We start from the raw sequence: 22222 nt of genomic DNA, 5'->3' as shown, positions 1-22222 counted from the left end.
TGAGCTTGTGACCAAATCTGTGTTCCAGTAAAGCAGTTTGTGGTCTCTCATGTTGTAATGTCTTTTTCAAAATGCCCCAAATGTTTTCAGTGGGTTACAAGTATATCATATTGAAAAACAGCATGCAGGTATAAAACTGTATTTTTGCACCAACGAGAACAATCCCAACATTCCCGTTATGGTGTGCAGCGTACGGAAAATGGACAAGTGGAGAACAAAAGAAGTGGCAGAAGTAGAAAATGACTAGAAATAGAAAAACCCAAGAAATGTATGGCTCTTCATTTGATCCATCCACTATTTGCCAAAGCCTCATCAGAAATGTACTCAGTGGAAGGGTGGCTGTCAAAAACCTCTTAAGGAAGGTAAACAGGAGAAAAGCCAAATTGCACAAGAACTGGATTAAACATGGTAAATGGCCTCTATTTATATAGCGCTTTACTAGTCCCTAAGGACCCCAAAGCGCTTTACACATCCAGTCATCCACCCATTCACACACTGGTGATGGCAAGCTACATTGTAGCCACAGCCACCCTGGGGCGCACTGACAGGCGAGGCTGCCGGACACTGGCGCCACCAGGCTCTCTGACCACCACCAGTAGGCAACGGGTGAAGTGTCTTGCCCAAGGACACAACGACCGAGACTGTCCGAGCCGGGGCTTGAACCGGCAACCAAGGCGAACTCCCAACTCTTGAGCCACGATCGCCCGTAAATCGTAAAAAGTGGCAACTGGTCTCATGGAGTGATAAAAAATTTAAAATTTATGGTTCACATTATTATTAATATGTACAGAGGATATCAGGAAAGAGGCACAAGAGTGAGCATCATTCAGTAAAAAGGACTAGATGTTACAGTCCCTAATAATGCATTGCTGTAAATGGAGAGACTCTTGAGGGATGGCTGTTATGAGGAAAGGCAGCACAGAAACTTTACCAGCAGCACATATTGTTGTGTGCCTCAACTTTCAGTCTTTTACCCAAGCTAATCTGCCATCTACAACCATCTGTAAAAAACACGCCGAAGACTCTGTCATTGTTTGGGACTGCATTCAGCCAGTGCTGTTGGGGAGCTTGTCAGAATTGATCCCCGTTTTCCCAAACACTGCCAATGCAGTAAAAGCATACCTAGATAGAAAAAAAAAATACACAATGGAACATTATCAGTCATGGACTAGCTTCCCCAGCACTTCAGACCTAAACATTATAGAAGCAATGTGGGATCATCTTGACATAGAACAGAACAAAAAGCAGGCAACTTAGCAAATAATAGCTTTGGATATATTCCTCAGTAAGACTGAAGAATCACTCCTGAAAACCTCTTAAAGAAATTACAACAAAGCTTGTCTAAGAGAGTTCAGGCTGTGTTGAGGAATAAAGGGTGGTCATACAAAATTATTGACTTGCAAGGTCGTTAGAGTTGTGCAAACTGTTTCAATAAACATATGTCAAAATTTCCTAGCAAAATATAAGGAAATGAGAGGTGGCTCAAGACTTTTGCACAACACTGTAGTTTTTAGAGATTGTCTGTGTCAGAGTTCTGTAGTTCTGCCTAATGTTTTACTGTATGCATTCATAGCCAATAGTGAGACTTGGGTGTGAATGCTTTCATATCACTATGCATGTTTTATATCAGCATTACTAGACAACTGCTAATGGATATCAAAGCAAACAAACAATAAAAACCATAGATAGAATCTGATTCATGTCAGGTATAAAATTAATGCTTTGGGGGCCAGTAAAGGGTCGAGTTGATCTGATTCATTCAAAATGAAACGGGGGAACAGAATGATTCATGCTGCAGGGAACAGGCACTCGTGACATGTATGTTATTACTCATGGCGAGTTCTGATTAATTTAGTCACAGCCAATACAGTCTGCTAAATAAAAAGCCTCTTAATGACATGTTGGGTCTGTAATACTACAGAATGAAACATCTGCACATCAATCAATTTTTTAGTGTTTGTTTACCTGATAAAATAATTTACATTTTATTAATAGTGCAGAATTTTGGGGGGTATTTTTGTTTGTTTGATATTGCGATGTTTTATTGGTTATATTAAGGATTTAATGTCGAAATGTAGATATGGGCTCCTCATGTTTCCTCTTGTTCTTTTTCGCCCGATCAATTGTTCCTCTGGCCACCCATCCATCTATCCAACTGACAAGTGTGCACTCAGCATTACCCACTGCCTCTGCCACCTTTTATAAACAAACTACAGCACATGTCAGAGGGAGTATGGATTACCACTACATGTTACAATGAGGCCAAACAACTTAGCCCTTTTATTAAAGGGTTGAATTTCACATTGTGTATTTACACACTAATTAAAATGCAAACCCAGTTAAACTATTCAAGCTTTTGGGCATCGTCATTTCTACGCCATATTGAGTAGAAAATCAGCAGGATCTGACGTGGGTCTGCCCTTGCTGTGCTGCTTGGAGTGAATCAAATAACATTCAGATTCTATCCCAGGAGCATCAGTCTGACACATTTCTACCTCTTCCTGTTCCAAACACAATCTCTGACAGCCTGTTTTCACTGCTGTCAGCCACCATCCATCAAGGAATTACATGAAACCAGGCTGGACCAAACGTCTGGGCACATCATCATCTCTACACCTGTGGACAAAACACACACACACACACACACACACACACACACACACACAAAACACTCCCTCCAGCTGTATCCATATTTAAGATGACCATCCTATATAAAAAATGAAGGTCAAAAGAACAGCCAGTGAAAACAGCTTAGTTTGGTCAATGTTGGATTGTGCTCTTGGTGTAGCACGATTTAACATTCAGAAATACCTCTAGGTTTTGTTTTATGTGAGTGTTTCCATGGCAACAGCATGGATCTCTATGAAGTGACACACACACGCACAAACCCACCGCCCCCAAAACATGACGGATTTCCACCTAGAACACGAGGACTAGAGTAGTGTGACATTTTGCAAAGTGGTCTACAAGGAAATGCAATGATTTTGTGAATTATTAAAAGTCAGTCTGAGACTAACGATAGCCAGCATTAGACATTTCTTTGTAGAATTCAGCAGCGTTATAGTAAAAACACAATAACCTTTTTAGCGTTCACCCTTGACAAGCAACGCAAATCAATCAGGACTCGTTCAATTTAAAAACAGGGGGGTGCACCAACTTATTAGTCTTCTGCTAAAGTACAAAAACAAGCGTTCAGTATCGATGTTTTACAGTATAAGTTATTTTGCGCATTGTTTGTATGCTGCTGTGATCCTGCCTCATTAGTCCTTGCTCAGTGGAGAAGATCAATTACAGCAATGGTCTCAGAGGAAATGAGAGGTGCATATAAGGTGAAATGTTAAACTCACATTCACACCTTGACTCTTGATCATTGGAGCGTTTATATTTGCTGGAACCTGCTTTGCACAGACTGGTGAACCTGAACTGGGTCTTCACTGTGCAACTAACCGAAGCTGGTAATGGAAGAAGCACTTTGATGCAACCAGTATGCAACTTTAAAGACAGAAAGCATACAAAACCATACAAAATCCCACAGAAGTCCGGTCAGTTGGAGCACAGGTGATTCCAAAATGTCTCCCGTGACTGATATTTGGTATCATAGGAAGTTCTGCTGCACACAGTTTTACTTATTTTTATCACATTATTTGTCATTGTCAGTCAACTAGCTCAGAGTTTTTACCAACAGGAAGTAATGAATTGACAGCCAGCTTATTCACAGCAATTTCAGCACATAAGCCAGGGGGGCTTTACTCAATATGTAATATTTGACAAGAACACATTGAATGAGACTGAACTGGATGATGGTGCATTGATTTTGTCTTTCTTGTCTCTCTTTGTGCACAACTTTAAACTCTTCTTAAAATGACGCATCATATATAACAAGAGGAAAATCCCTATTAAAGGTGAAAAGTGGAAATTTACATTTTGTTCACTGTTGAATTGTTGCAGTCACATTTGGGGCCAGTGTTAGCTTGTTCTATAAGCTAGCAAGCTTGGTAGCTAGCAAGTTCTCATTTGTAGCTGAGCTGCTGAACATAAAGAAGCCGGACTGGTGACAAAAATTGGGAAGAAATGTGTTTTAAGCGACTTTGAATGTGGCAGGGTAGATTTCCTTTACTCCTGAGCATGGTAGAAATATTCTTGCATCACCAGTAAAAGTTGTGTTTTTGCACTTCATATCAACACTGCAGCATGTTCAAGGATAGAGCCTGGTCAGTGTTCTGAATGTGGCTTATTTATTAGCAAGTCACAAATATTCAACAATGGCTTTACAGATTACAAGTTTTAGAGTTTTATTACTGTTTACATGGACTACCACCATCTTGGATTGTGAAATTGGGGTTGGTGTGACTGCTCTAACTTTCGATATTGGAAGTCTGTCTCGAGGACAAATTACTGTACTGAAGTTATGACTTCTGACTTCAAATAAAAAGTATGAATATTCAAGAAACTGCTGCTCTACTTGGATTTTCCCACAACCATCTCTAATACCACATGAGTATTGTTGCTGAACATTTACGACCACTATGTATCCATTTTCTGACGACTGCTTTCAGCAAGGTAACACATCACGTCTTAAAGTTCACATCATCTCAAACTGGTTCTTGAATGTGAACATGTTCACTGTGTAAAGTCCTCCACAGTTACGATCATACAATCATACCTGCTATTAATCTCTGTCTCTCTTCCACAGCATGTCTTTATCCTGTTTTCCTTCTCTCACCCCAACCGGTCACAGCAGTTGGACCAGCCCCTCTCTGAGCCTGTTTCTGCCGGAGGTTTCTTCCTGTTAAAAAGGAGTTTTTCCTTCCCACTGTCGCCAAAGTGCTTGCTCATAGGGGGTCATGTGATTGTTGGGTTTCCTCTGAATATATTGTTGTACGATCTACTGTAGAATATAAAGTGCCTTGAAGCGACTGTTGTTGTAATTTGGCGCTGTATAAATAAAATTGAATTTAATTTAATTACGAGATATTCATTCTGTAGAGCATGTTTGGAATGTGGTGGAGATATAGCTTCATGCCAACAAATCAGCAGCAAATATGTGATGCTAGCATGCCAATATGGACCAAAATAGAATTGGAGCAATGTTTCCAGCATTGCAAAAAACAACAATAAAAAAAAAAATTACTCTTAGATGTTAAAAAGGAGCACCTTTTCCATTTTCTCTGTTTTGTTTTGATGATAAAATTTCATATTAATGTAATGCTACCAGCATGGCTTAAGGACTGTCAGTGGTCAGCCTCAGTTGTTCATTAGGCTTTTCATTCTAGCATCATTAACTAAGATGGTGAATATGGTAGCTTGTCAGTATGCCCCATGTTACCATGGGCACTTCATTAATGAGGCCATAGCAGTCTCTGTGGGTTATCAGCCATAATTGATTATTGATAAAATGAGTCTAAGAAAGAGAGGAAATGTAGAGCGCTAGAATGTCGTACTACAGACGGGGAAGCTAGCCACCCAATCATAAGAGAAATACATCAAAACACCACACTAATAAAATGTGGCACAGCAAACTATATCACCATCAGCAAATGGCAAACACTCAGCCCACCACTACAGAGAGTGAGAGGCTAGATTAAATCAATTCTGAAATGGCAAATAAAATGGCAAGATAAAAAAAGGACTGAAATACCTGATAGTATATTAACTCTAAAGTAAGTGGCAGCCTGCACTCGGTAAACAAACAGTACACTGTCACGGATTTGTGGGCAATCATCTCTTTTCAGCTTCACTACAGGAAGAGTTATGGGAGAACCATTAAATCAATAATAATAAAAAAATAAATACAACGCCACCTCTAGAGCCACCATACAATAAAAACACTAAAATGAATACATAATACAGCGCGTAAAAGGTTTGGCTTTCCGAAGCTACAAGCGTACCAAACAATCTCAGCCACGTGAGTTGACTTTATTGTGTCTGCGTCTCTCACCTGATTGGTTATTGCCTTCTGTTTGATTCTGAGTGTTCCCAGGAGACATTAGCATTTTGCTCAAAGTGCTGGCCAAGCTACAATTTTAGTCCTCTAATAAGCTTATGGAATAAATTACCTTTTACTGTGAAAGTACGTTTGGTACTTTTTAAGTGAACGTCAAACCACACTTGGGCTGTGTAAAGTACATTTAAAAAAAAAAAAACAGTGTGTTGCAGTGAATCCTTTATGTTTGAGCTGCTCAAACAGTAGAAGTTGTTTTACCAAGTCTGCTGTGTGCTCTGGGACTGTGAGCCAGAGGAATTAGAGGTGAGAAAAGAAATTGAAACAGAACAGATTTCCTTTCCGACTGTCCTAATTGCTTGCTTCATGAAAAGACTAATCACTGTGACAAAATGAGGGTAGATTGCAGACTGAAATAATGCAAGGATTGCAGTGCTCCCACAGGTCAGTCCAGGTCTAAACTACACACTGTATATGAATATCCTGTTGTTGTCATAGAAACCGGTACAAATGATATCTCATCTGTACTTACTGTTTAGTGCAACACGTTTGTCTTACTGTGCATCTGGCAGAAGTGTTTGGTTTTTGTTCTTTTCCTGTCAGGCTGTGCTGAAGCTCTGTGAACAGGCTTCTCCTTCAAAGGGACTTTTTTTTCTTGAGGTCTCTGCAGGTGACAATGTTTGAACTTTTACCAGGTTTACTTTCTAAAAACTGGCATCTTAAAAAATGATATCGATCCATATTACATGCTGTGTTCACGCCATGGGGTTCAAACTGACTGTGAAAACAAGCCATCGTTTGACTTACTTGCAACAGGCTAATTGGTCGCGTTACAAACAACTAATTTTCACCACTGTGCTGTAAACACATCTACTGTTATTTATTCAAGCATCCAGTTCAGCTTTGATGTGATCCAGACTTAATGTGGTGACACTAAATGACTGTGTGGATTTTGGTGTGATTTAAGAGAGAAGTCAGTAGTGGCTTGTTCCTGCTGCGAGTACAGTTATGAATGATAATTATTATTATAAATTATTATTTTTTCAATCCAGAAGTCCCAATGATGTTGAAGCTTCTGCTCCATGGAGAATCTGACTGATTTAATTGATTAGCAAAGAGAGAAAACATTCATTAGCCTTAGAAACACCACTTCAAACAAAACATCATCAAAACAACAGATGCACATCTCTTGTGATGTCATGATGAAAGGACTGCTTCTACATAATTGAAACACTTGAAGAAGCAAGAACAAACAGTGGAAAGCTGATTGAAAAAGAAGACCCAACTTTTGTCACTGGAAAGAAGACCATGAGATAACTCAGATACGGTTTTTCTGATATTACAAAGTGAAACATTTCAATTAGTAATGTCATAGCTAACTCGTAGCCTCCCATTCATTAGAGTATTAGCATGAGAATTCATTAATGCAAAAACATTTCCTGTTTACCCCAGAAAGGTAGGCATATTGGTCTTTCAGTAACACTGTCAATGAAATTAATCTATTTATTTGTTTGTGTTGATTCTGATGTACCATGGTTGAGTTCTCCAGATAAAATGTTTTTAATAATGTTGACATCATCTGGTTCTTACCAGTAGGGCTGGGCCATATCATACTGTTCACGGTAATACCGGTATAATGTTGGGCAACGGCAAGAAAATGAAATATCGCGATAGAATATGGGTAAAACGCGCATGCGCAGTGCCTTTGTTTTTATACGCACATGAAAAAGGACAAAAAGAGAATGACAAGGGCGAAAGCGGATCGTTGAATGAAACGATGAACCAGAATTGGTTTGTAAAAATGCTGCAACTTCAGTGGTGTGGAACTGGTTTAGCTTTCGTCCGTTAGATACACAACAAAGCACTATTTTTGGTAGCGCATGCTAGCGGACCGTCGTTATTACCGTGTTTTTTGGAAAATAAGGCACACTTAAAATCAATCCTTTGATTTTTCCGAAAATCGACAGTGCCCCTTATAGTCCTGTGTGCCTTATGTTTGAATTCTGGTTGTGTTTACTGACCTCAAAACGATTTTATGTGGTACACGGCGCTCGAAAATCTGTCAAATGTTTTAGTACGACTTTGCTAAGCTACGAAGCCGCACCGCTTGATGGATTGTCGGAGCATTACTGCTATTGTAGGCAGGAGCCTTGCGGAGTGATATGTACGTGCTTCAACATAATATTACTGTATTGTGTGTGTATAACCTCTTTTTTAAGTTTTGTGGATATTATACATGGTTATGCTGAGGATATGTCGGCCAATTTCCACTGGAAATGCCTTTTGGTTAAACTGTCAGCAAGGAATTTGCATTTGCACTGTTAAATTTTTATATAACTTTAATGCAAAAAACGGCTGCTTGTTTAAGTGAAAATACATTGATGGGTTTTTTTGCACTAATAAAATTTGTTGTAAAGTATTTTGTCTAGTGTCAATTATATTGTCAGTTATATCGTTATCGCAAATTTTCAAATCTATATTGTGATAAATATTTTTGGTCATATCGCCCTGCTCTACTTACCAGGTTCTAAAATTAGGGAAATATCACCTCAAATAACCAAGAACATATGACATATTACACCATATTTAACAAAAATGGAGCCAAAATGCAGAACCAGTGTGTGGAAAAACTCAGTACACTCCATGATTCAACACCTTGAAGAATCGCTTATTGTAGCAGTAAGCTAAAGAAATCATTGTCTGTTTAACTATATCAGTCTCTTACATCATTGTGAAGAATTCTGTCCCACTCGTTTTTTGTTTTTTTTTCTTGCATGACCTTAATTCTTTCATAGATTTACTGGTGCTGTCTTTGAAATCACTGACCTGTTGCACGACCCAACTCCAGTGAAACCTCTGACATCTGACTCTAGAATACTTTGGTACACAAAGAGTTTATGGTTGACTCAGGATGCCCAGGTTGTCACCCCTCCACCATCATGTTTGACGGTGTTTGTTCTGATATGCTGTGTTTGGTTTTCATCAGATGTATTAGGCTAGATTAAAAAAAATAGTCCTGTTGCTGTGCATTACAACCAGGCATCTCCACTTTGCCTCTTCTGTCCAAATTACATTTCTCCAGAAGTCTTGTGGTTTGTGCAACTTTGCAAACCGAAGCCATGCTGCCATGTGTTTTTTTTTTAAAGATAAGAGGCTTTCTCTTGGTAACCATTCAAAACAAGCCATACTTTTTCAGTAAGCTATAACACTGTCATGAACTTTAACATCTATCATGCTAACTGAGGCGTGTAGAGTCTGAGATGTAGCTTTGGGTATTGGACAATCTGAAGATAAATTTGCTGGTAAAATTGGCAGCTGTCTTAATATTTTTTTCACTTGTGAATAACCTTTATCATTACAGAATGATGGATTTCAAATTGTTCAGAAATGGCTTTATAACTGTGCCTATATTGATGAGCAGCAACAGTCACATCTTTCAGTTCAGTGCTGATGCCCTGCTTCCTTGACATTGTGCTAACACACACCTGAATGCTTCAGACCAGCAAAACTACCAAAGTCTCTGCTTTTATAGAGGTGCTCACACTTACAGATGGATTTAGATTTTCACTGCTTTTACATTTGGCAAGATTTTTAATGACATGCTGTAATATGTCATTAATATGTCATGCTTTGTCGTCCACCTGAAGTTACATTTACCTAATTTTAAGTCCTACATAAAAAAAAAAAACAGATACGTTTTTCATGTTGTGATACATAAACCCTAAAAAGAGGGTGCATTTTATTTATCATATGAGTACAAAGCAGTGTAACTGCATAGTTGTTGTTTTCTTAAAAACCAATAACATGAAATTGCTGTTGTAGGTCAATTGATATCTTAAGCTTGACTTCACACTTAATGATCAATCCCACACTATGACTTCAACAAATCTATGATCAGTCAAAGTAAGAGGTACAAGAATGTTAGAGCTTACATAAGACCTTCCTGTTATTCTTTAATTATTTCTTTGTGGAAAAACATGCATACGTTGTCTAAAACAATTTATTCTGAGATATAAATTAAAGTGTGCCCAAGCATCTCATACTCTCTCCCTTGGACTGGCTTCTTATTGATCATAGTGCAGTGTCAAGGCAGGCACTCCCCTGGGTCCTAGGACTGACTGAGATATGAATGTAGTGTTGGTTAAATGAAAAGCAAAGATAATTACACACAGAGGTACAGAGCCATAGCACAAAAGAAGACATATCAATTAATGGGAGCTGAAGTGGAAAAAATTGGCAGCACTCAGAAATGCCTCAGCAGTTTTTACCAATCTTCCACTAATGCTCATCCATATTTTATGCTTTGAGATTCTATTGAGTGCTTTTGTTATGTTTTATAGTCTTTTTCCATCAAGCTGACAGCAATCACACTACCAAGATGACTGGGTCAGATCTGTTAACACTTATATTTAGCTTAACAAAATGCCATAGGTCTGCAAGACATCACATTGACAGACAGGCATACGATAATAGCTGTGCATGTCTCTCAGATTAGTTCAACTCAGATTGTAATTTGTAACACGACTGAAACATTTGTTCGTGATGCATTATTGTCATTCCTGTTGCAGAAAGGAGATATCTGTGTGTGTGTGTGTGTGAATCTGAGCGAAGGGCGGGGCAGTATTTTTAGTGGCAAGACCTTTGAGTGTTGTTACACCTAAGTAGAGTCTATGCTGCCGCTCTTTGTGTAAAAACTTTAATTTAAAGATGACCTATGTTTGAGTGACATATGTCATTAAAGTGCTGCCACTTTAACAGACTAATGAAACCAGAAACTGGCTTCATAAATCTTTTAAAGTGGCATCATATAATTTTGCTTGAAAGGGGCTTAAAAATGTAATTTTATGTATGACGACTTCCAAACGAGAACATTTGCATTTCATGTCAGTACATTTTAAGCTTTTGCATTCTCCCTTGGCTCTAATTATGAAGTTGTGTTTTGCACCCTGCCTGTATCTGCCAGGCTTTATTCTTGCACACTGCTCATCTGTTCAATGACAAAACATGTTACACTGTGGAAAAAAATAATAGCACTCAGCCAGAGCTCTTTCTGTCCACGGTCCCACTTTCAAACCTTAATGAGTGTCAAGTGTACTTAATACCTGGAATAAAATTACTCTGACTGAGCTTCAGAGCTCTTGGTGAGCCTCTAGCTCCCGGTGTTTAATGGCTGAAATTAATGTTTTTCTGCTCAATGACACGTTGTTCTCAGAGAACAAATATTCAGTAAAGCATGAACTGTTGTTCCTGTTTTGAAAATAAAAAAATATGAAGCTGCTATTCTATTCTGCTGCTCGAGTCCTGGGAATAACCAACTGTGCCAATTCAGCTAGCAGTGTGTGACTGTGCCAACTGTGTCAGCTGTGCAGGGCTTATGGTTTCTTTGTGCCAAACCAGTTGCACAGGTGCTGGTGCTGCTGGTAAACTAGCAGCTCAAGTATAGCAAAAAAGCAAGTTCCTTAAAATTCAGAGTATGCTAACCGCCCCTGAAGCAAAATCCTAAAGAGCGCTTTGCTTTGGTTAATCTGTTTTACACACATACACATATGCACAAATTCTAATGTTATGATGTAGAAATAAATACCCTGAATTTCCTACTTATATTAGATGTGCATTTCAAAAATAAATGTGGGAGCACCTTGCAAGTTTGGAACTTTTCAGCAGAAGGTTTTCTGACCCCTTAATCTCATAACTTTTCCATTAGCACTGACACAACAAGGCCACATTTTTGCCCACTTTCTTGTTTTCCTGCTGTGCTGTGAAATAACATTTGTGATACTGGGAAATTGGAGACTCTTACAGATTTATGTTTTCCTCCTAGGCTATAAAACTCCAGCTGGGAAGCATGGCTCCATCACTCTATACATAACAACATGAGCTCTTATAAATGCATGCGTTTGGTCTTCCTGTGATCCTTATTACCTGTAGACACCCTTTGGTTTAAAATGATTATATTCCTGTTATTGGGAAATGCATATATGTAACTTTTATGAGTTTATGATAACAAACGGAATGGTTATTTTTTGTTTTTCACTTAAGAAAGGGAATCTTTACTTTTAACTTTTAATTTACTTTATTTTGGACACACACAGAGAATAACAGCACTACTGACAAAACACGACTAGTAAAACTGGCGCATGCTGAACCACTTGTAAAGTCACTCACTTGATTCATGATCACATTTCGTGGCAAGCAGAGCTGACTCATTTTCTCCCCACAGAGATAATCTTTACCATTTACCTAGAAACAGTTTGTCAATTTCTCTGCAACAGACACAGCAGCACTCCAGCAAAAATCTCAAAACTTCCCCTGAATCAACAACACAAACGAGATCATGTCTCCATTTATTACCGAGATTAACAACATAATTTGTTTTGGCTCTCTTGATGGATGCTGTCGTGTCTGAGAGCCCAGGTGCATAAAGTGTACGCCTCAGAAACCTTCATTGTGACCTGGAGTCAAACCAGGAGAGACAAGGGCAAGGAGAGACGAAAAGCTGCTATTGTAAACCTGTCAAAGTCTGAATGTTTTCCACACCTAGAGAAATGACCTTTAAAAAAAATCCCAGTAAGATTTCTATTTTTTAACACTGGGTTTTCTGCTTTCCCTCTTTTCACTTCAAATTTTACTCACCGGTTATCATGAAAGTAGAGGAATGTGAGAAGGTTTGTCTGCTTTAGTTGTTAGATATCCCAATCACCTTACTTAACAAGTCTGACAATCTAGGGAACAGCCTGTCTTCAGTTTCCACTTATAAAACTATTTACAATGACGCAAGTACAATCTCTCCTTTTCATAATTATGAAAGTCGTTTCCAGGCCACTGAGACTGCTATCAGGGAAACACAATTATGTTTGACAGTGTTATGCAACCATCTACATTTAATATGAAGCAATTTGTGCCCTTCTCCTTTGTGGCTTATGTAGGTACTCACTAATAATGTTTAATAATGAGTCTGGAGAGGGAAAAAATGCCTAGCTTGTTTGCATTTCTCTGGTATAAAAAGAACTTCCAGTGGAGAAGACTGGACACATGGATTTATTGCAATTAAATGCAAAAATTACATTACTATTGGCTAATAAGGTTGACTGGAATATTTCAAATAGTAACAATTTGATATTCCTGACAATAAATTAACTGATTAAATTAATGTTGTGCATAAAATGTAGGTTTGAATGTGTGCCCCAAACCCTGTACAGCTGTTAGCATCTACATTAGCTTAAAGAAAATGACTTTCCTAATGAATATGTAAATTTATGCGGCAAGATCTTACAACTGTTCAGACCTTCTAGTGGCTACAAATTTTTAAAAAAAAATCATCCAGTGTTTTTAATAGCAAAGCATGCTTTGAATGGCCATAATTGGCTGTTTGCAGATAGCTAAAATTACAATTACGATCTATAAGGGATTAAATCACTGCACGATGTAAGTGATGCATGCATAGATATCTAGTGCATCGTGCAAAGTGTGAAATGACTGAGTAGCAATTTCACTGTAATAATGATAATTAGAGTTTTGTGACACATGGTAAACGCAGTAGGTTAAAGAGGTCATGTCCAGCAGCTGTTTGCCCTTCAGCCATGCTTATTAAATATTATTATGTAAATTGCTTTGGGCAGCTAATATCACAACACTCTCCAACACTTCATCCGCTGCCACATAAACTGAAAAGCTTAGTGAACTTTTTTTTTATCCTGACTGTTTATCATGTAAATGGCAGCAAAGGAAAAAAACAAACAAACAACAAAAAAACATTAAAATAGTTTAAAAAAAGTTTTCTCAAAGATAAAGAGTTTGTTTCTGACTAACAGTTGTGGAATAATAATCAGCTTCCTATGGAAAGAAAATGAGCACCATTTATGATGCCTTACTGCCCTCTGCTGTACAACACCTGAATAATTGCTACAAGTAAAAGAGTATAATAACCAGTGTAACCAGTTCCATTCTTATATATCTGTATTTTAAAGATTTGTCAACAAAATTTCCCACATCCCAACTTACGTTGCTCAAAGAGGGATCATCTCAGGTACAGCAGGCTACCCTGATAGTGGAGCAGCAGTGAAAGTGCATTTATTATACGCTGCTAATTACACTGCTATCCACATATTTTTATTCATCCAACCTTATCTAGTCATTGTTTACAAAGAACACTTTTAAACTTAATGATTAAATTAATGCTTGCTTTAACTTCTTATGTAAAATACAGAGCAGTCAAGATCAGCATGCTGTTAATTATTTGCACGCATTTTCACCATGGTTTACATTAGACCTTTATTATGGCTGCTGAAAATAAAGTTCTTAATTGCTTGTGGTAATAAAATCCTCTGTACAGTACTGTGCAAGTCTTGTGTCACCCCTAATTCTTAATATTTTGCTTCCAAGGAGCCAGACTTTAACACAGAAGAACTTTGAAATGGTCTTGAGGAAGATGTCTAAAAGTTCTTCTGTGGACAGTCAATGCTTTCTCAGTCCATACATTGTATCTGAGAATTTTCAGGAGACTTGTTTGTTAAACTACTTACTGATCTATTAAAAAGGGGAAGGCAAACTAGTATTTTATCTACGCGACTGAGCAAGGCAGAAATTTTAAATTTTAACTTTCTTTTTATCTTCTTAATGAAGTGAAACAGGTTGAAAAGGCTAAGATTGGAGCTGAAGCCTATCCCAGCTACCACAGCGCGAGAGGCAGGGTACACCCCAGACGGGTCGCCAGTCTGTCGTAGGGCCAACAATCCAATTTTTGATTCAAATCACCATTAATATGTACAGAGGTGGTCAGGAGAGCGGTAGAACAGTGAGTATCTACAACCATTTGTAAAACACAGTGGAGGGTTGGGGCTGCACTTCAGCCAGTAGCTGTTCATGAAAATAGAAAAATACAGGCAGATTTTCATCGACCATTTGGAAAGTGTTTGGCAGAGTCTTCATTTTTCAGTATGACAATGCAGTAAAAGCACACCTAGAAAACAACACACAATGGCACATTAATAGAAATGGCGTTGTCTTCCCATTATAACATTATTTACAAATGACAAGAAAGTTTGCCTGAGAGCTCAGGCTGTGTTGAAGAATAAAGGCGGTAAAATCAAATACTCGTTTTCAATCTTAACAAACTCAGTTTTCACCTTTTAAAATTGTATTTACATGCACATTTGCAGACGCTTCAATAAATTGCTGCCACCACTTCCCCATTTTCACTATGTAAAGAAAAAAAGGAATCCCTCAAGACTTCTGCATAGTACTTCATAATTAGTAAACCTGACCCGAATTTAACAAACTCTACCCTCAACAGCTAAAAGGCTTTATAGATTACTTGACAATTCCAAATCACTAATGGATTCAAATGGACTTGCAGATTAGCCCAAATAAGAGCCCATCTTTTCCAAGTGCAAGTGTAAATCTGAATTAACTGACAAACTCAAGGGTTCAGGGTGCGTCTTTGACATAATTTATTCAATAATCATACATTTTAATATAATGGATTCATCATGATAGGCATATAAAATATTTACAGAGCAAATCATTTGTAAAAATGACAGATTCTGCTGGAAAGTATATGTGCTTATATTGTAGAAGGCGGTAATGTGTCAGCAACTTCCAAGAGCGAGTATGTGTCACTGAAGAATCACTGATCCCGGGACGTGACACCTCACATGTGCAGTTTCTAGGAAATAATTAGCACAGCTTGAAGTCTAAAATGGTGATCTGAGATTAACAAAGGCTGCAGGTGGACTGTTTGGAGTCTCTTCCCTAAGCAAAGAGAAAAAAAAGTTAGAAAGATTCACCGCACTAGTACACGTCACATGACTAAAAATGTATTAAAAAGCAATTTGGTCTCATCTTCTACCAAAAAGACTGTTTAAAAAGGAAGGGTTGCTGTGACAACAGTGTACCTACATGCGTTCTTGTTAGCATGCTACTGACGGATAAGCTTTCCTGGTACCTGTTGTCTCTGCTGCTGGCGTCTGTATTCTTCTTCACTGGCAGCGAGAGCCTGAGCGAGAGCCAGATCCTCCTGCTCCTGAGGGCTGAGACACAAACAAGAAAATGTTAGTGGGGAAAAAAAAACAAACATTGGAAGGACTGAGAGAAATTTGTTCAAAAGAAGGAAAAGAAAAAAAAATCTGAAGACTTTAATCGTTTTTAGTGCAGTTTAGTTTGTGTGTGAAACCACTTGTCATTTACACAACAGATAAATGAAGAATATAATTATTATATGCAGATGATTTTCCTGGCTCAACATGGACATTCAGTCCACACGCAGAGATGCGGTTAAAGATTTTATCTTTTTATTTCTATCAATTTTTAAAACTAAATCAAAGTCCACGTGATTTTTCCTTGACGGAAAGAAAACATTTTTGCTGGGCACCAAAATTGACCTCCCCCAAAGAAAAAGAAAAAAAAAAGTCAACGTTTGCATAAACACATTATGGAGTTTTTGTTATGGATTTAAATTCACTGCTGCTCTGCTGATCTGAACCAAGCCCATAAAAAAGGTCAGCAACTCCATAACGTGTCATAGCACCATGAATTTTACATGAGTTTATGAAACATCCTGCATCATGTTGTTGTGAGTCATGCATTAGTGAAGCATCACTTGTGTATATAATTTACACCTCTATTATAAGCGTTACCAGTCTTAGTGCCCCCTCATACATTACATTTTATAAACATCAGGTCTGCTAAATAGCTGTTTTGGAGTTTCCTATCATAAGCGCGAAGAAGCTAATGATTGGCCGTGTGGTGAAACTGTCTCTGTCAATTAAGACCGCTTGTTTAGGGGAATAAACTTGCAGCAAGCAAAGCTGAGGATTCAGTTTCCTTTAGCAATTCCAGGAAAACTGTCAAAACAAAATTTTTAAATATGTTCACACCATGTAAGATAAAAGGGAAAACTGCAGAGCACGTTTCCTCCTTTATTAAATCTAATAAACCATCTCTATGGTTAAGATATGACATTAGATATTATTGCTTTCTATTACCGAGTTGATTGGAGGACTGAAAGTCAAGAGATGTATGAGAAGCACATCTCAGCCACACTGAGTGTGTCTCACAGGCTATCTGCTACTGGAAAAATGTTTCCAAGTGGAATAATATTTCCATAATGCACATAGATATGAGTGTTATAAAATATTTAAACCCCATAGAGGATAATGCAACAGCGATATTAGAGGATAAAATAATAGTCCCCTCTCAACATATCTGACACTCAAAAGCTGCTTTTACACATTTACCTGAACTTTCCTAGACACTGCATGTCCGACACATTTAGATCAGGCATTAAGCAGTTTTCAATTTGGCAGCTTGCGTATACCAAGTCAATGTTATGTTCGACTGAATAAATCTGTCAATTATCTGGTTGGTTCACAGTCAGTGAGTGGTCATCATGTTTCCTGTCTGCCTGCTCGAGTCAGGCAGTACCTTTACCTAAACCAAGGTATTTCAAGTAATTAAACACAGGTGAAGCCGACTCTCTGCCGCTCTGACGTACATGTAAGAAAGGACTTTTGAATTTATGTGTGAAAACAGACAACTACTACTTTTGGCTGCTCCCTTTAGGAGCTGCCACAGCAGATCATCTGCCTCCATCTCACCCCATCCCTAGCATCCTCTGTCATACCAACCCTCCGCATGTCCAACTCCACTACATCCTCTTTGGTGTTCCTCTTTTCCTCCTGTCTGGCAGCTCCACATTTAACAACCTGTGTCCAATATATCCACACTCTGTACTTTATCCAGACCATCTCAGGATTGCCTCACTAACCCAGTCTTCAAACTGCCCATCCTCAGCTGCCCCTCTGATGCAATAATTTCTAATCATGCCCAGTCTCACTACTCCCAAAGAAAATCTTAGTATCTTCAGCTCTGCCTCTTGTCTTTCTGTCCAAACCATATAGGCTAGTAAGTCTTTTGATGATTGTTTTATTCAAATACAAATTCAACTGCTAGAAAACTTTAGATTTAATTTGACCACTCCTTGAGGAACGTCACATGAGGTTCATTTCCTTCTCATCAAATGCAAAAAACAATACAGCCTCCTGATAGCCAAGGTATCAAAGGGACACTTGTGTTTTCAGATTCAGTCAGATTCATTAACATTGTTTAACACTTAATTTCCTCCGTTTGCCTTCCCTTTCATTGTTGCTTTCAATGACTTTCTAAGAAGCAGCACTTTTAAGCTGAAGGTCAGTGAGAAAAACACTCCTCCATTCACACCAGAACAGGCATGAGTGGCTTCAAGGGGGGTGAACAATTTTGGCATTCGGAGAAAAACATACTCACCTAAGTGCTGGCGCAACTGTCGGCCTTGAATCAGCCAAAGACATCTCCAAAGCTCTTTGTAAAGCCTGTTCTTCTGTCTGCAATGACGAGCACAGCACCACACCTATGTTTACATTGACCAAACTCTCTCTCTCTCTCTTTTTTTTTTTAAATTAATGGCATCATGCTGTGTAAACAATATACATACCAGGCCGGCCTGAAATGATGCTGATGGTGGTATAACATTCTGAGCTGAAACTGAAGTAGAAATTCGCTGGGCAGAGCTAAAAAAACAAAATTGCGCATGAATAAAAACAAAAAACAAACAAAAAACCAAAACTTACATTACAAACATTCCCCATTTCTCTGACACGTTTAAATTTAATACCAGCTAGAAATACTCACCCAGTGCTGTGACTTCTGCTATTTGCATTCAGACCATTAGAAACAGGTCTTGTGTTTCCTGAACTGGAAGAATTGGAAGTAGAGGCAGAGGTGGAGGAAGTACCTTGGGTCCTCATTAAAGCAGCATGTCTGAGACATCAGCAATTAAAACAAAAAAAACCCAAAAAAACCCCACAACAACAACAACAAGGGAAAAAGATCAGTTCAAAGGTCCACTCTGTCAGATTTCAGATGAAAGAACAGCATTATCGATGAACAGTTCAACGGTACTCACCCAGATTTGGACAGAGGTTTCCCGTCAGTCTTACAATCGTGGTCTAGTGGGTGACGGTGTTTAAGACAGTAATTTAAATGACACTGGTCACAGGTAACTCTTATCATCTCCTTCTGCTTACAGCCTCCTTTCGAGCATTTATTTGTGAAAATCTGAAAAAGGAAACATCGGCAGTTATTACTGTGTTGATTCTAACTGGCTGCTGGGTAAAACACAAATCAGTGTTATACTAACCTTTCTCTTTCTTTGTGCGGGGTCGGATTTACAGTCCCGATCAATGTGTTCACCAACTTTAATGTCAGGCATCTCTCCTCTCTTGACGGGAATGGGGGTGTTACACAAAGGGCATACTGGTACCTGGATATCCTACAGGGACAATTATAAGAAAAAAAGAAAATGTTATTTAAAAAGGAAACATGATTACAGAACATCAAAACAGTCCAGTAGATTACTGTGTCTACTTTTGCATTTCACTTTACTTCAGTAACTGCTTAAACTGAGGGGGAGGAGAGCCCTGGAGTCAGAGCCAGTGTCCTGACAGCATGGTACGTGCTTATTGTTGCTATGTGGAGAGTTGTTTTTTTGTTTTTTTTAAATTTGGCATTTCTATTATTTGTATTTATTTATTTATTTGTTTGTTGTTGATGGTGAAATCAGCTTTTCCATGTCTTTTAGCCTTTATTTTGCCTGGATCCTGCCTCCTTTTCATTCAGGAATTTGTTACAGTCACCTGGCAGAAACAACAAAAACACATAGTAGAAAAGGAGACGAGGAGGCAGAATTTGCTATCAATTTTAAGACTTTATTACCAATTAAACTCAGAGTGAGACAAGCTGAAAGAAAACGAAATAACAAAACTCTGGACGCAAAGACTAAAACGTCAAAGCACTCTCCCCTCCACAGAGGAGGAGTAAACAGACAAACACTGAGCTACTCCCTCCCTCATCTAAAGTACTCCCTAGCCTGATTACTGTGTGGAGTCGGCTGCAAAGAGCAGCACCTAATGCAGGCGAATGAGGGTAAAACACACACAGGAAAACTACAGCAGGCCCTGCTAAGGCCACAACAGTTACCACAACCTCTCTCACTAACTGTAAACATAACATCAATTGCAGCCACAATAAGAACAAAAATGTGAAAAGCATGAACAGCATTTATCGTGATGCAAATAAATGCTAAAATATACATTTTTCTTAGACTCCAATATTAGGTGAAAATAGCTGAAAATCAGGGACATTTAAAACAAAAGGATTTTTAAATGATCATTTCTGTAATCTCGTGTATCCTTGCCCAGTAATTACATACTTTACACAGCAGTTACTACAATGTTGACTTTAATGAAATTTATAAGGATATTGTAAATAAATAATAATGAAACCTTTTCAACAAAGCAGTAAATCTGTACTTTAGATATCACTTACCTTTTTGTAGGATGATGTGCATTTGTGATTTGCATAGGTTATGTGATCCTTGCAGAATATCTCTTGACAAGCATCACATCTCATAGGCAGAAAATCTGTATTGTCGACAAAGTTATTATTAAAGTTCCAACCAAGCCACGAAACGTAAACAATGGAAGGAACATGACTGTGCGCTTTAAACTCACCTAAACGTTTGCAGGTCTTCTCAGAGCAGTGTTCTCCTAAATCTGGGAACTCCATCTCTTAAAGCTACTTTTGAAGCAATATCCTGTGAATTTCAAACCTAAAGGAACAGAGGGGAAAATCTCACGGTAAGACTGGTCTTTCTGTACGCCAGCTAATGTTTTAATTGTGATAACATATGGTTATGAATCCCTGATCTACGATGAGATTGCTAAATTGCTAGCCATAAGCTAAGCTAACTTAAACGATTAGTTTAGTTACATAACCAAGTTTCTCTCAAGCTGGTTGTGATCTTGTGACAGCAAAGGAAAAAAAATGTCCGATATTGAATCAGAATTATTAAATATTTTCAGCTGACGCTATTAACGCTTGCTTGATATAATAACATAACTACTTAGCACTTAAATAGAGCTAACTAATAAGCCAGTATGAAACTGTCTGTAAACGTCGAACAGGTGAAACCAAACAAATAAGTTGCATTTGTTTTAGACTAGACCTCCAAAAAAGGCGTAGTAAACATGTTTAAAAGACAGCTGTTTTGTTCATGTTAACGTTTGCTTAGCTGTTTGCTTAGCTAACAAAGCTAGCAAGGTGAATCTGACAGTTAACCTTAGCGTTGGTTTAAATTTCACTCACCAGATTTCGTTTTCCTGTCGCTCTGCTGTGTTACTGTAGGAGGCAATAACGTTATCTTAACTCATCCACCTTAATTCTGACTTTGTCGGTTCTTCTTGGTAATAGTTTCACGGGTGATCCCTAAGCACCGACATCTGCGTGCTGTTATGCTCAGCTGGCTGTTTTCATCGAATTTTGATGTGTCACGCACGCTCCTCCCACGTCAGGACGTACTCTACGTCAGAGAAACACGTCATCCTGGGTGTAGTTTCTTAGAGCTGAATCACAGATGAAAGGTCTGGAAGGATCCACAATTTTACTCACTACTCATGATGACTGTCATTTATCTGGACGCCATGTAGCTGCTACAAAGAAATTGGTAGATTTTATTATTTTTTTAAAGAAAGTTAAAGGAGATTATTATTGTTTTTATTATTTTAAACAGGGGTATACAAACACTGCTCTATTCTGACAGTTTTTTTTTTAATTTCACAGGAAGTGGTGTGACATTCTTAAAAATATTTTTTAAGTAGGTGAAACCACAGGCTGTGAGTCAAACAAAGACTAAGCGCAGTATCAGATTGTGTCATAGCATGCTACAGTATCTACCGGTTCCTTTTTAAATAAAGTAACTAGGCAGACATGGCAACATGAGCGTTTTATATATTTGCATTTACTCTCGTATAAATGAACAATCTTCAAAAGAAAGAAATGTAATAATACTGTGATTTATCATGAAATTCTAATGGCTTTGCACCAACATATACACTAACTGAATGGTAACACTAGTGTCATATAATTATAAAATAAACTGCTATAAGCATACAAAGTCATTCATTACAGTATTCTGCATAGCTTATTTCTATGAACTGTACCAGTAACAATCCTATTTCTTCTTTTATTTTGTTTTGTTTTTGGTCTTAAGAAAAGCCCAACTTGGATCTTGACTGTGCCTACCAATCTCTGCCCTGAGACATTTTCACAGCTTTTTAACAATATGAAACAACCTTCAAAAGCTCTACTTAATGTAACAAATGGGATACTTTGAATTTGATTGTGTCCTGTATCAGATTGTCTGTTTCCCCCATTAATTTCTTAAAAAAGAAGAAAGAGTTAAAAAGT

The 22222-nt window shown here is 38.1% G+C and overlaps 1 protein-coding gene across 3 annotated transcripts; it reads right to left on the bottom strand.

Annotated features, from left to right (window-relative positions):
* Positions 1-9719: 9719 nt before the first annotated feature.
* zfand2a (zinc finger, AN1-type domain 2A) lies at positions 9720-21308 on the bottom strand. 3 transcript variants are annotated; one of them, XM_085156435.1, is made up of 10 exons: positions 21122-21308; positions 20488-20585; positions 20303-20397; positions 19116-19247; positions 18882-19033; positions 18608-18736; positions 18411-18486; positions 18224-18300; positions 15839-15969; positions 9720-15691 (listed from the first exon to the last, which is right to left on the bottom strand). In XM_085156435.1, exons 2-9 carry the CDS (start codon positions 20540-20542, stop codon positions 15858-15860), a joined length of 828 nt encoding a protein of 275 aa, XP_085012561.1. In that variant the 5' UTR covers positions 20543-20585; positions 21122-21308; the 3' UTR covers positions 9720-15691; positions 15839-15857. The 3 variants fall into 3 exon arrangements, with proteins under 3 accessions (XP_085012561.1, XP_085012560.1, XP_085012562.1); XM_085156434.1 differs by having other exon boundaries at positions 15885-15969; XM_085156436.1 differs by lacking the exons at positions 9720-15691; positions 15839-15969; positions 18224-18300; positions 18411-18486; positions 18608-18736 and having other exon boundaries at positions 18878-19033; positions 21122-21307.
* Positions 21309-22222: the final 914 nt, after the last annotated feature.

The sequence above is a fragment of the Neolamprologus multifasciatus genome, chromosome 4 (genome assembly GCF_963576455.1).
Source record: "Neolamprologus multifasciatus chromosome 4, fNeoMul1.2, whole genome shotgun sequence".
Taxonomy (NCBI): domain Eukaryota; kingdom Metazoa; phylum Chordata; class Actinopteri; order Cichliformes; family Cichlidae; genus Neolamprologus; species Neolamprologus multifasciatus.
This window is presented reverse-complemented; position numbering and strand designations above follow the sequence as displayed.

Excerpts from the sequence above, each read along its gene's own strand:
- zfand2a (XM_085156434.1), bottom strand. The coding sequence starts at position 20,542 with ATGGAGTTCCCAGATTTAGGAGAACACTGCTCTGAGAAGACCTGCAAA. Across the intron at positions 19,248-20,302 it reads GCACATCATCCTACAAAAAG|GATATCCAGGTACCAGTATG; the intron begins GTAAGTGATATC and ends TTGTCCCTGTAG. Across the intron at positions 15,970-18,223 it reads ACAGTTGCGCCAGCACTTAG|CCCTCAGGAGCAGGAGGATC; the intron begins GTGAGTATGTTT and ends TTTGTGTCTCAG.